The 14,033-nt window shown below is 44.6% G+C and overlaps 1 protein-coding gene across 5 annotated transcripts in view; it reads right to left on the bottom strand.

Annotated features, from left to right (window-relative positions):
• AK7 (adenylate kinase 7) overlaps window positions 1–14,033 on the bottom strand; it is a 76,997-nt gene that overhangs the window by 38,422 nt on the left and 24,542 nt on the right. For 4 of the 5 annotated variants that reach the window (XM_013057414.2, XM_013057415.2, XM_045073430.1 and 1 more), the window contains one exon: window positions 5,030–5,140. The exons of the other annotated variant lie outside the window; for it this stretch is intronic. In XM_013057414.2, the coding sequence (XP_012912868.1) occupies window positions 5,030–5,140 (111 nt within the window). The remainder of the gene's footprint in view (window positions 1–5,029; window positions 5,141–14,033) is intronic. 5 annotated transcript variants of the gene reach the window in all.

Here is a 14,033-nt window from a genome sequence, read left to right as displayed (position 1 = left end):
ACAGTATAGGACTCTTCTTAATATAGACATTATTCTCAGGAGCGGGAGCTAAAACAGGCTTTCCTAACACACACACACATACAACAAGAGAAGTGCACACACCAGTAACCTACACAAAATGACAAGACAGAGGAATTCAAGCCACAAGACAGGACATGAAGAGGTCATGGCCAGAGATCTAATCAAAACAGATGTAAGTAATATGCCCAAGCCAGAATTTAAAATAACAATTACAAGGATACCAGCTGGGTTTGAGAAAAGCATAGAAGACACTGAAGAGATAAAAGAACTAAAAAACTAGTCAGGTCAAAATAAGAAATGCTGTAAGCAAGATGCAAAACTGACTGGATGCCACGACAACAAGGAGGAAAGAAGCAGAGGAACAAATACGTGACACAGATGGTAAAATTTAAGGAAAATAATGAAGCTCAAAAGAAGAGGGGAAAAAAAGTATTGGATCATGAATGTAGGCTTAGGAAACTCAGCAACTCCATAAAGTGTAGTAACATTCATATTATGGGAGTCCCAGAAGATGGAGAGAGAGAAAAAGGGGCAGAAAGTTTGAGCAAATTAGAGCTGAAGACTTCCCTAATCTGAGGAAGGACACAGACATCCAAATCCAGGATGCAAAGAAAACGCCCATCAAATTCAACAAAAGCTGTCCAACACCAAGACATATCATAGTAAAGTCTGCAAAATAGAGAGTTAAGGAAAGAATCCTGGGATACCTGGTGGCTCAGTCAGTTAACTGTCTCCCTTTGGCTCAGGTCATGATCGCAGGGTCCTGGGAGTCTGCTTCTCCGGCTCCCTCTCCCTCTGGGTGATCGTGTACTATCTCTCTCTCTTTCTCTTATAAATCAATCAATCTTCAAAAAAGGAAAGAATCCTGAAAGCAGCAAGGGAAAAGAAAGCCCTAACCTGCTAGGGAAGACAAGTCAGATTAGTAGCAGATCTCTCCACAGAAACCTGACAGGCCAGAAGAGAGCAGCAAAATATGTTCAACCTGCTGGAAGAGAAAAACATGCGGCCAAGAATACTTTTTCCAGCAAGGCTGTTATTCAGAATAGAAGGAAAGATAAAGAGCTTCCCAGACAAACAAAAACTAAAGGATTTCACGACCACTAAACCAGGCCTGCGTCAGGCTGTCTGCTCGGCTGGGAACCTGCTTCCCCCTCTCTCTTTGCCTGCCTCTCTGCCTACTTGTGATCTCTCTCTCTCTCTGTCAAATAGATAAATAAAATCTTTTAAAAAATAATTACTTTAACTATAAATGGACTAAATGCTCTAATCAAAAGACACGGGGTATCAGAATGAATAAAAACAAACAAACAAACAAGACCCATCTATACACTGCTCATAGGAGACTCATTTTGGAGCTAAAGACACATCCAGATTGAAAGTGAGGGGGCGGAGAATCATCTATCGTGTTAATAAGCATCAAAAGAAAGCCTGAGTAGCCATACTTACATCAGACAAACTAGATTTTAAACCGAAGACTGTAATGAGAGATGAATAAGGACACTATATCATAATTAAGGGGTCTAGCCAACAGGAAGATCTAACAATTATAAATATTTATGCCCCCAACTTGGGAGCAGCCAGATACATAAATCAATTAATAACAAATTTTTAAAGAAATGCATTGATAATAATACCAAAATAGTAAGGCTCTTTAATACCCAACTTATAGCAGTGGACAGATCTTATAAGCAGAAAATCAACAAGAAAAAAATGGCTTTGAATGATACACTGGACCCGATGGACTTAACAGATATACTCAGAGTATTTCATCCTAAAGTAGCAGAACACACATTCTTTTTGAGTGCACATGGAACATTCTCCAGAATAGATCACATACTGGGTCACAAATCAGCCCTCAAGAAACTAAGATTGAGATCACACCATGCATATTTTCAGACCACAGCATTATGAAATCTGAAGTCAACTGTAAAAAAAAAAAAAAGTTGGAAAGACCACAAATACATGGAAGTTAAAGAACATCATTCTAAAGAATGAATGGGTTAACCAGGAAATCAAAAAAGAAATTAAAAAATACATGGTGGTAAATGAAAATGAAAACACAACAGTCCAAAATCTTTGGGATGCAGGAAAGGCAGTAAGTAAGTAAGTAAGAGGGAAGTATAGAGCAATACAGGCCAGCAAAAACTGTCTCAAATATACAACCTAACCTTACACCTAAAGGAGCTAGAAAAGGAACTGCAAATAAAGCCTAAAGCCAGCATAAGAGGGGAAATTATAAAAACTAGAATGACAATAAATGATATAGATACAAAGCCAGTAGAACAGATAAATGAAACTGAGAACTTGATTTTTGTTTTTTTTTTTTAATTTTTTTTTTAAAGATTTTATTTATTTATTTGACAGAGAGAGATCAGAAGTAGGCAGAGAGGCAGGCAGAGAGAGAGGAGGAAGCAGGCTCCCTGCTGAGCAGAGAGCCCGATGTGGGACTCGATCCCAGGACCCTGAGATCATGACCTGAGCCGAAGGCAGAGGCTTTAACCCACTGAGCCACCCAGGCGCCCCGAGAACTTGATTTTTGAAAGTAAAATTGATAACCCCCTAGCCAGACTTATCAAAAGAAAAAAAGGACCCAAGCAAAAAAAAAAAAAAAAAAAAAAAAAATGATGAATGAAAGAGGAGAGATCACAACCAACATCACAGAAATACAAACAATTATAAGAGAATATTATGAAAAATTACATGTCAACAAACTGGGCAATCTGGAAGAAATGGATAAATTCCTAGGAACATACAAACTACCAAAACTGAAACAGGAAGAAATAGAAAATTTGAACAGACCCATAACAAGCAAAGAAATTGAATCAGTCATCCAAAATCTCCCAACAAACAAGAGTCCAGGGCCAGATGGCTTCCTAGGGGAATTTTACCAAATATTTATTTATTTATTTATTTATTTATTAAAAAAACTTTTTTTAAGATTTTATTTATTTATCAGAGAGAGAGAAAGGGAGAGAGAGCAAGCACAGGCAGACAGAATGGCAGGCAGAGGCAGAGGGAGAAGCAGGCTCCCTCTTCCTGCCAAGCAAGGAGCCCGATGTGGGACTCCATCCCACAACGCTGGGATCATGACCTGAGCCAAAGGCAGCTACCCAACCAACTGAGCCACCCAGGCGTCCCTACCAAACATTTAAAGAAGAGATAATATTAATTCTTCTCAAATTCCAAAAAATAGAAACAGAAGGAAAACTTTCAAACTCATTCTACGAGGCCAGCATGATCTTGATTCCAAAACCAGATAAGGACCCCACTAGTTTGGGGCTTGAAACCACAACCCTGAGATCAAGACCTGAGCTGAGATTAAGAGTTGACCAACTGAGCCACCCAGATGCCCCACAAAAAATGTATTTTAAAATAAAGTTTTGATTGTATTATTTGGATCATGAGACAAATTTAATGTTTTTATAAGAAAACAGATATTAAAATGGTAAGATTCTCCACTTTATCAGTTACATCAATTATTTGTGTGTATGTGACCATATGTTCTAGATAACGGAACATAAATGATCAAGAAATCATGGATTCTTGATCTTCAGCAATGCTTAATGCTTAATAAAATAATACACTCACAAGATTTGAAATTGGAAGAAATTTAGACCTGTCTAGTCTAGTGCCTTTATTCATTTTACTCCAAAACTTTAATAACTTAGAGAAGGTCATCAATCAATGGGTAGAAAAGGGGCTAGAAGTCTCAATCCCACTGTTATTTCCTTCAAACATTTTATACTTGTAGTGTTTATATTGCCAGAGGTTAAAAAAAAATTTTTTTTGTTTTGTTTGTTTTAATAGGACAGAAGGTGAGGACAAAGTTCCTATGGTAATATCCTCTGAGACCACCAGGTGTCACCATGATTACATGTCACTTCTGTGGGTTCTCTGCCCGTGGGGAAAACGTAGTAGATGGACCCTTTGGAGTTTGGGGGGTTCTGTGTAAGTTCTACATAAGTTAAATGTGGATGATGATAACAGGCCTTGATCCACAGGAGTTTGAGGGTTATCTAGGAGATACACAAGGATTACATGAACTACCCAGAAGCCAAACATTTAGCACAGGGCCTGGCACTTAGTGAGCAAACCCTTGATAATTCTTAAATATAGTAAACTCATTCATCACCAGGGCATTCCCATCATCCATTCTGACAAAAGATAGGAAACACACCAGTTTTACAATATCTGCGTATCAAAACGATCAATTTTGCTGCACCAGAAGGCTAAGAAGCTGTTGGTGTTCACAGTTTTCCAGTTGTAGGTCTATCTTAGTAACAGGTGGCCGTGCCCATGTCCAGGTCAACTCTATGGACTGATGGAGCTTTGGAATCAAGAAAAAATAAAAGTAAACCCTGTCGTCTTTGCGGTCTGCTGGATCTGAGGTTGACACAGCTCTATCATGGGGCTCCTCTTCCCCACAGTGCCTGCATTTGTGAAATGGGCATAATTATGAATGTCTACAACACTGGGGTTGTACAGAATGGATCAGACCAGGCCAAGAAGTGCTGAGGACGGTGCTCAGCAAATCCTACTTATGTGACCTTGAGCTAGTTACTTAACTTCGGAGAGGCTCATCTGCAGATCTGTGAGACAAAGTTAATAGGTACTTTTCTGCTCTAAGAAACAGATGAGGGAGATTCTGAAAAAAGGGGAAATGTGGCCCCGCCCCCGCCCCACCCACCACACTGACTGAGTTATTTGCCTATTCTGGGCTAAGGGACTCTTGACTTCAATGGGTGAAGGCTTGTGCCCTCTTGGGGACCTAACACAAGGCTGTCAACTTAGTGGGCTGGACCAACATCGGGGACCAGAACCCAAGGAGGGCGCATCTTGGGGGGAACCTGAAGCTCAGAGATTGTGGGCGTGAGGATAAGGGGACCAGATGCAGAGACGTGTAAGGAGTTGACCTACACGTGGAACAGCCCGGCCCTGGCCGTGTGCACCAAGCACTGCCCCCGGACAGACTTCTCTCACTCTACATGCTTTACTGCTCCAGACTTACATTCTTTCCAAACTTGAGAACCATTTTTTCAGCATTTATGTGGTCCAGAAAATTTGGATGGTGTTTTCTTCTTCGATAATCCTCTTCAGTAAATGGAATCTCAGAATCATCCTATGGAAGACAAAAAGCCAGACCAGGGACATGGAGCTTAGAGCTACATATAACTACTAAGCCTGGAATGCTTGTTCGACTGTTCTGGAAAGCTCATATAAAGCATCTGAAAAGCTATTGCTTACTTTTCCAGTGATTCAACTCCCTTGAAAATATTTTAGCTAGCCAACTATTATCACTTACACTTACCTTAAGCAAAAGAAAAAATTTAAATGTCTTTCTTTTAAAGACGTTTAATAACCCATTCCTTTCTTTTTTTTTTTTTTTTAAAGAGAGGCAACCCACGGAATGGGAGAAGATATTTGCAAATGACAGTACAGACAAAAGGTTGATATCCAGGATCTATAATGAACTCCTCAAACTCAACACACACAAAACAGATAATCATATCAAAAAATGGGCAGAAGATATGGACAGACACTTCTCCAATAAAGACATACAAATGGCTATCAGACACATGAAAAAATGTTCATCATCACTAGCCATCAGGGAGATTCAAATTGAAACCACATTGAGATATCACCTTACACCCGTTAGAATGCCAAAATTAGCAAGACAGGAAACAACATGTGTTGGAGAGGATGTGGAGAAAGGGGAACCCTCTTCCACTGTTGGTGGGAATGCAAGTTGGTGCAGCCTCTTTGGAGAACAGTGTGGAGATTCCTCAAGAAATTAAAAATAGAACTTCCCTATGACCCTGCAATTGCACTCCTGGGTATTTACCCCAAAGATACAGATGTAGTGAAAAGAAGGGCCATCTGTACCCCAATGTTTATAGCAGCAATGGCCACGGTCGCCAAACTATGGAAAGAACCAAGATGCCCTTCAACGGACGAATGGATAAGGAAGATGTGGTCCATATACACTATGGAGTATTATGCCTCCATCAGAAAGGACAAATACCCAACTTTTGTAGCAACATGGACGGGACTGGAAGAGATTATGCTGAGTGAAATAAGTCAAGCAGAGAGAGTCAATTATCATATGGCTTCACTTATTTGTGGAGCATAACAAAAAGCATGGAGGACATGGGGAGTTAGAGAGAAGAGGGTTGGGGTAAATTGGAAGGGGAGGTGAATCATGAGAGACTATGGACTCTGAAAAACAATCTGAGGGGTTTGAAGTGGCGGGGGTGTGGGAGGTCGGGGTACCAGGTGGTGGGTATTATAGAGGGCATGGATTGCATGGAGCACTGGGTGTGGTGAAAAAATAATGATACTGTTATGCTGAAAATAAATAAATGAAAAAAAATTAAAAGTAGAACTACCATATAAAAAAAGATTTTATTTATTTATTTGACAGAGAGATCACAAGTAGGTAGAGAGGCAGGCAGAGAGAGAGGAGGAAGCAGGCTCCCCACTGAGCAGAGAGCCCAATGCGGGGCTCGATCCCAGGACCCTGAGACCATGATGGGAGCCAAAGGCAGAGGACCCAGGCATGTCTGGAGGAGGATTTTTAAAGCACAGTGTTCAATAAGGAAACTTTCAACCACATTACAGTGGTCCAAGTTTGATAATTGATCCAAAACATTTGAGTCTTGGCTTTACATGGACTGAATCAGAGAGACAGCAGAAACACAATGATGAGGACCTAGAGGGGACACAGTTGTTGGCAGGAAGGACCCAAGTGACCAGGGCCAAGCTGGGAATCAGTATTGGACAATGCAAGTAATAGCCAGGGCTATTGATCAGGGCCTATGGACCATGTCGAGAAATTTAGATTTATTCTAAGAGCATAAAAAGGCATCGAAGGGTTTTGAACATTTTTAATCTTTATTTATTTATCTATTGAATTTTTAAAAAGACTTTATTCATTAATTTGACAGAGAGAGAGAATACAAGGATGAGGGAGGGACAGAGGGAGGAAGACAAGCAGGTTCCCCACTGAGCAGGGAACTCTATGTGGAGTTCTGTCCCAGGACCCTGGCATCATGACCTGAGCCGAAGGCAGATGCTTGGCTGACTGAGCCACCCAGGTGGCCCAGTTTTGAGCATTTTAAACAAAACTAAAGCACAAAGACCTGAATTATATTTTCATAGGATCACTTAGGATGTTCCCTTGAAGACTGGATTGGAAGGAGGGAACGGCAGGAACCAGTTACCAGGGTGCTTTCATAGTGAGCGGTGGGAAAGGCTGAGGCTTGGGCTAGAACGTCACCATGGATACAGGGAGAGAGCCAGATGCATTCTGTCTCATTCGGGGTGTTGAGGTAACAGAATGTCTGGATGGATTGGCTGGTGGGTGGAAGAGTGAGGCTGGGGCAGCCGGAATGGTGCGATCACCATGGGGAGGAAGACCGGGAGAGGGTCAGTGTTCAAGGAGAAGATCAAGCTCTCCCACCTCAGCTCTGGGTCCGTGGTGGATGTGCAGTGAGTACGTTACGTGATGAGCTGATCTCTCAAGTATGTCGAGTGCCTCACATACAGGGTTGCCTGAGAAAAATACAGGACACCCAACTAAACTTGAATTTCAGATAAATGAACACATAATTTTTTAGTTTAAGTATGTCTTAAATACCCCCATGGGATATACTTATGCTAAAAATTATTCACGGTCTCTCTAAAATTTGAATTTAAGTGAGTATGCTGTATTTGCATTTGCTAGATCTGATCATCCTTACTTGGGGTCTAGAAACAGGCTAACTGGCTTTGCCTTCAGGAAGACTTGAGTCCTGGCAACTCCAGAGCCTTGGCTGTCACGATGGGGTGACCAGCCTGCCTGGCTGGCCCTCCTGGGCTCCCTGGGGGCCCAGCACCCCTCTTCTAGGATTTGCCTCTCCTTCCAACCTCATGGCCGTATCAGAGACAGTCACATCCCCGGTGCTCTGGTTCTCTGGCCTCAGGTTTTGATAGTCTGTCAATCTCTTCCCCGAAATTGTGAGACGGGGACCAAGGGGAAAGGAAGCTCACCCTCTCTCTGGCCAGCTGCACTGTCGCCCATCCACCAGACCAGGCTGTGGGGACTGAGCTGTCGTCCTGATGCCTGGTTGGAACAGAGACCTGGCTTGCACACCACGTACGAACCTTCGTTACCAGCCACTGGGCTGTGTTCCCTCTAGTCCTTGAATGTCACTTGTTACAAACAGGTGACAAATGAAGTATAGTTGGATCCTGTATCTTTCGCATAAGTTTTGGTTCCTTGTGACTACTTTAATCTGTGCTTTCCCAATAAATGGTGAGTCGACTTTTTGTCGGCTTTGTATCCTTTATCCTTTGGTTGTCACACGGTAGAGACTGGTGGCATTTCCGGATACTCTGCCGGTCTTGTTAACATCTCACCACAGTCAGTGAGCTTCTTTAGACGCTTCCTCCTTCCAGGACGGGGAGAACTGACTCTGCAGAGTGATCACCCCTCTCTGTTTGGCTGAAATCTGTTGTCTTGTACTGCAGTGTTGGACCCGCTTTCTCACTGGTCACTATGTTTGCTCAGGCGGCTCACCTGCCAGACTCTTCCTACCAGGTTACTCTGTAACTATCAGCACATCAGTCCTTTTTCCTCTGGGCTGTCGGCTAGCGTAATGGTCTCCGCTCTTGACTCACACGTAAAAAACAAACACATGGCTGTACTTTTGAAGCTGATACTAGGGGCGCCTGGGTGGCTCAGCCACTTAAGCATCTGCCTTCAGCCCAGGTCATGATCCCAGGGTCCTGGGTTCAAGTCCCACTCTCCTTCTCCCTCTGCCTCTGCCTCACTCTCTCTCTCAAGTAAATAAATTTAAAAAAAATTAAAAAGTCTTAAAAAATAAAAGACACTAAAAAAAAGGCCCCATAAATATTGAGATTCTCCCACTTTTTTTTTTAAAAGATTTTATTTATTTATTTGACAGACAGAGATCATAAGTAGGCAGAGAGGCAGGCAGAGAGAGAGAGGAGGAAGCAGGCTCCCTGCCAAGCAGAGAGCCCAATGTGGGACTCGATCCCAGGACCCTGAGATCATGACCTGAGCCAAAGGCAGAGGCTTAACCCACTGAGCCACTCAGGCGCCCGAGATTCTCCCACTTTTTAAAACAAATACAAATGAGTTAGTGTATTAAAAATTGCTAGGGGGTGGGGGATGGGGTAACCTGGTGATGGGTATTAAGGAGCACACGTGTTATGATCAGCACTGGGTGTTACATGCAACTAATGGATCATTGAACACATCAGAAACTAACGGTGTACTATATGATGTCTACCTGAACATAATAAAAAATGAAAATAAAAATTAAATTAAAAAATAAAAATAACCAAAATGAATAAATGCCCTGTATACAGTTTTCTATCTGTTTGGATACTTTTGGCTTCAAGAAACAGAAAACCAAATTCAAAATGGCCTCAACCCTGATGAGATTCATTATGTCCCCAAAATAACTTTCAGAAATAGGGTGTCTCTAGGGGAACCTACATGGCTCGGGTGGTTAAGTGTTCGGCTCTTAGATCTCAGCTGCAGTCTCGATCTCACAGTCAGGAGTTCAAGGCCCATGTTGGGCTCCGTGTTGGGTGAGGAGCCCACTTAAAACAAAACAAAACAAGACACAAAAAAGCCAGGGTGGCCCCAGGTGCCATGCGATGGGCTTCTCTGCCCTTCTGATGCTCTCTCAGTTCTAGCTTCCTCAGGGCGTGCCCTTCCTCTTCGGGATCCTACAAGACTGGCAGCAGCCATTAGTTCCAAGTGTCATGTCCGGAGCGGACAACATCTCCAGAGGGAAGAAGGCTGCATCTTCTAAGCAGGGATGAGCCCTTCGCAGAGGTCTCCCAGTGGACTCCTCTCTGTGCCAGATCCTGGACCATGCTGATTTCCCAGGCACAGAGCTAGATGACATATCCCGGGTCTCTTGCAGTTGGGTTTGGCAGTGAGATGGGGTTTTAGTCAAAGGCATTTAGAGAAAAGATGCACATGTCTTCCACACGTGGTTTGGAAAGCTTCCTGTGCATGATCTTCTATGCCTTCTACCTGGGGTCCCCAGGCTTGATGTAGATTTGCATAATGGCTCTGGAGGCCACTCTGGAAGATGGTCAAGCCATCCAGTGGGAGGAGCCTGGGTCTCGAAGCAGAGTTGGGAGGACACTTACTCATTCATCAGAAAAACCTGTCACATGTTGCATATGAGTAAGGAATAAACTTTTACCACCGCTAAGAGCATCAACATGTTTGGGGTTTGGCTGTTACTCTCTGGCATTCTGGAATTAGCTTGCATGCCTGCCCTTAGCCCATCATTCGCAGGAAGAATGGGACCATCACAGCTCATTGGATTCATAAGGCTTTCCCTGGAGGTGGGGATAGCATCCCTCTTGCATGGCTCTCATGGGCAGCTCGGCCACTGAACCAATCAGGACTCTGCTAGAAAGGAAGAGAGGGGAGTAGGGTGGCTGTCAGGGGACCAGCTGCGTCTACACCAATCCATGCTCACCTTTCTCTTTTGAGTTGCATAATGAAGTCGTGGCTTTCCACCAACTCAGTGGACTTCAGTTAAGCACAATGTGTCAGGTGGCGTCTTAGCAGGATAAAAAGTACAGGCAAAGTGGGTAATTTGAGGAGAGTTTAAAAACAGGATTATTGGGGGGTGCCTGGGTGGTTCAGCTGGTTAAAGCCTCTGCTTTCGGCTCAGGCCATGATCTCAGGGTCCTGGGATCGAGCCCCGCATAGGGCTCTCTGCTCAGTAGGGAACCTGCTTCTTCCTCTCTCTCTCTCTACCTACCTCTCTGCCTACTTGTGATCTCTGTCTGTCAAATAAATAAATAAAATCTTAAAAAACAAAAACAAAAACAGGATTATTGGGACGCCTGGGTGGCTCAGTCAGTTAGGTCCCTGCCTCCCAGGCTCCTAGGATGGAGCCCGAATCGGGCTCCTTGCTCAGCAAGGGGGGGGGTCGGCTTCCCCCCGCCCCACCCCTTTCCTGCCACTCCCCCTGCTGGTGCTCGCTCTTGTTCTGACAAATAAATAAACAAGATCTTAAAAAAATACATAAAACAGGATCATCAACAAAGAGGTGGACAGCGTGAAGGGGAATCCAATACCTTGGAGTCAGTAATGGGGTGCTCTGTACCACTCGTAGATCCCAAAGCCGAGAGGAAGCCAGCGATAATTAGGGTCTAGAGAAGAGGGGACAGGCTGCCCAAGAGGCACAGTGATGTTGGCTGAGGAGCTCAGCCTGCCGGTCCGCAGGACAAGCGCGCCGACCTCTCTCTTCCTTTCCCTCATCCCCTCACCCAACTCCCCACTGGCCAAACCCCGTGGGCAGGAGAGGGCACGCGCGCCTGCTGACCTAGCCCGTGACGCCAGAGCAGGGCCGAGAAACGTGGGGACTAGGTCTGCAAGGACAGATGGGAAGCGCCCAGCATGCGAAATGATTTCGTGACGCTCACCCTTCACCACTGGACAAGCGGGGAGCCCTCTTTGGACTCTCAACCCTGCCCAGGGCATCTCTGAAAATGTCTCAGCTTTCTGACATCAAACATAAAATCCAGGCTCACCCAGATTTTTACTGACCCAGAACATGGAATCTAGTCCCTTCCATAGTGTCCTGGAACTCGTTGTACTGAAAAGTGGCGTTAGAGCTGAACATTGTGTCTTGGGGAGGCCCAGGAGGGCTGCTGGTGAGCCATTTTTCATGGTGACAGAGCTGAAAATCTGTCTTTCCTAAAGTCAAGAGGTCACAATGATTTTTTCCAGCTTAACGTATCTTGTTCATGACCGCTACCTTCTAGGGCCAGGTTTGATTGGCTGTTAAGATTTCCTGGGATGACGACAAGAAGACAGAAACAGGGAAGAGCAGGGGGACAGGTGCACAGGGCGTGCTCAGCTTCCCGATCGCTGATGCCCAATGGCCTCTCTGACCGCGGATTTTTGCAGACCTTGCTTATATCTTTACGACAACGTCCTCTTCCTGTGTCAGCTAACTCCAGCTAGGTTCTGTTCCTTGCAACCAGATATCCACTGATGCCCAAGTCTGCCTCTGCCCCACACCTGTCAATTAGATTTCTGGGGGACAAACTGCCCTTCAGAGCAGCCTGGTCTGTCAGTTTGCTTCTCTGTCCCTAGAATAGGGGGAACCAGATCTGAGGACAGATAGTCCAACTTCCTCTTCCAACCATAACCACAACTGGGATGATAAACATCACTGGGCAAGGAGGCGGTCATAGGCCTTAAAGGAAGTCATTAAGGGGTTGCACTCAAATGGTCTTCTTCAATGGTTGCGTGGGGCTGGGCGGCAGAGACAGCGCGTTTGCAGGGCCTCACACTTACCAGGTCCTCCGATGTCCTGCCCTTACAGATCTGACTGAGCTCAACTCATAATCACAAGTCGTGACTTGCACAAACACCCTAGACTAGGGTAATGCAACTCTGCCTCCAACAGGAGAAACCGAGGGACACCTGGGAGATGCAGTCAGTGGGGGTCCAGCTCTTCATCGGCCCTGCGCTCAGTGCAGGGTCTGTGCGACATTCTCTCTCTCCCTCTTCCACTGCGCCCCCCCACCCCCAGCTCTCTCTAAAATAAATACATCTTAAAAAAAAAAAAAAAGAAACCAGGGAAAACTGAAATCCCACCTGGCTTTCTTCTGCTCCCAGCCAGGGTGATTCTACTACATTTTACTTATTTGTGAACTTCTACACCAACATAATCTCACATTTAAGGAAAGTTTACAAAAACAATATGGAGAACCACTATACATTCTTTCCCCCTCAGATCCACTAATTAAAAAAAAAAGTTATCACATTGTTTTCTCATTATCTCTTTCTATTTGCATGAACATTTTAAGGGCAAATAAAAATTAAAAACAAGAAGCTTCAATCTCCCTGTTGACAACGAAGTAAGAGGCTTCTCTCCCATCCCTTCTCCTTAGAGCATTATACTTTGATAAAAGGTCTGTAAGTCCTTTCTCTGTCTCTTTGAAATGTATGTGGTTTTTTAAAAAAAGATTTAATTAATTAATTTATTTGAGAGGGAGAGTGAGCAAGCCCATGAGCCCACAGGGGAGGTCGGGGGAGGAAGGAGCAAAGGGAGAGAGAGAAAATCTCAAGCAAACTCTCTACTGAGCTGAAATCAAGAGTCGGACACTTAACCGACAGGGCCACCCAGGCACCCCAGGAGTGCAAGTTTGTTTGTTTTTTTTAAGATGTTATTTATTTATGTGTCAGAGAGAGAGACCGCACACGTGCACGAGCAGGGGGAGCAGCAGAGGGAGAGAGAGAGAAGCGCCGATCCACCGTTGAGCAGGGAGCCCAATGCAGGGCTCCATCCCAAGACTCCGGGATCCTGACCTGAGCCAAAGGCAGACGCTTAACCAACTGAGCCACCCAGGTGCCCCAAGTGTGTGAATTTTTTTTTTAGAAGCCAAATAAGCCTCTTAGCAGCTTCCTAACGAGGAAAGGCCTTCCTGAAGGACCTGGGAGATACCTCTTTTTTTTTTTTTTTTTTAAGATTTTATTTATTTATTTGACAGAGAGAGATCACAAGCAGACAGAGGCAGGCAGAGAGAGAGAGAGGGAAGCAGGCTCCTGCTGAGCAGAGAGCCCGATGCGGGCCTCGATCTCAGGACCCTGAGATCATGACCCGAGCCGAAGGCAGCGGCTTAACCCACTGAGCCACCCAGGCGCCCTGGGAGATACCTCTTTGAAATAGAAACATCAAGGGAGAGAGCACCTCTGTCTTCTAGTTTCTGTGGGAAGGTAGGAGCCTGACTTTGCCACACCCCTTGCTCTCAGTTGCAGAACTCCCTCCTGCCATAAAGGTATGAAAGATCTGTTTTTCCTCTGGATGAAGCCAATTAGCTAACCCAGATGGCCACAAAAAATTACTAGGTGAATGTGGGACGAACTACCTATGACCAATGGTGCTGTCAAGTCCCCTTTCTCAAGAACTAGTTAATGTTATCGGGAAACACGCAGGCAATGGGTGGAACCTGCGTGGCTA

Source organism: Mustela putorius, unplaced genomic scaffold, assembly GCF_011764305.1.
Source record: "Mustela putorius furo isolate JIRA1106 unplaced genomic scaffold, ASM1176430v1.1 tig00000129_pilon_pilon_pilon, whole genome shotgun sequence".
NCBI classification, from domain to species: Eukaryota; Metazoa; Chordata; class Mammalia; order Carnivora; family Mustelidae; genus Mustela; species Mustela putorius.
Note: the sequence above shows the minus strand (reverse complement) of the source record. Positions and strands in the feature narration are given on the sequence as shown.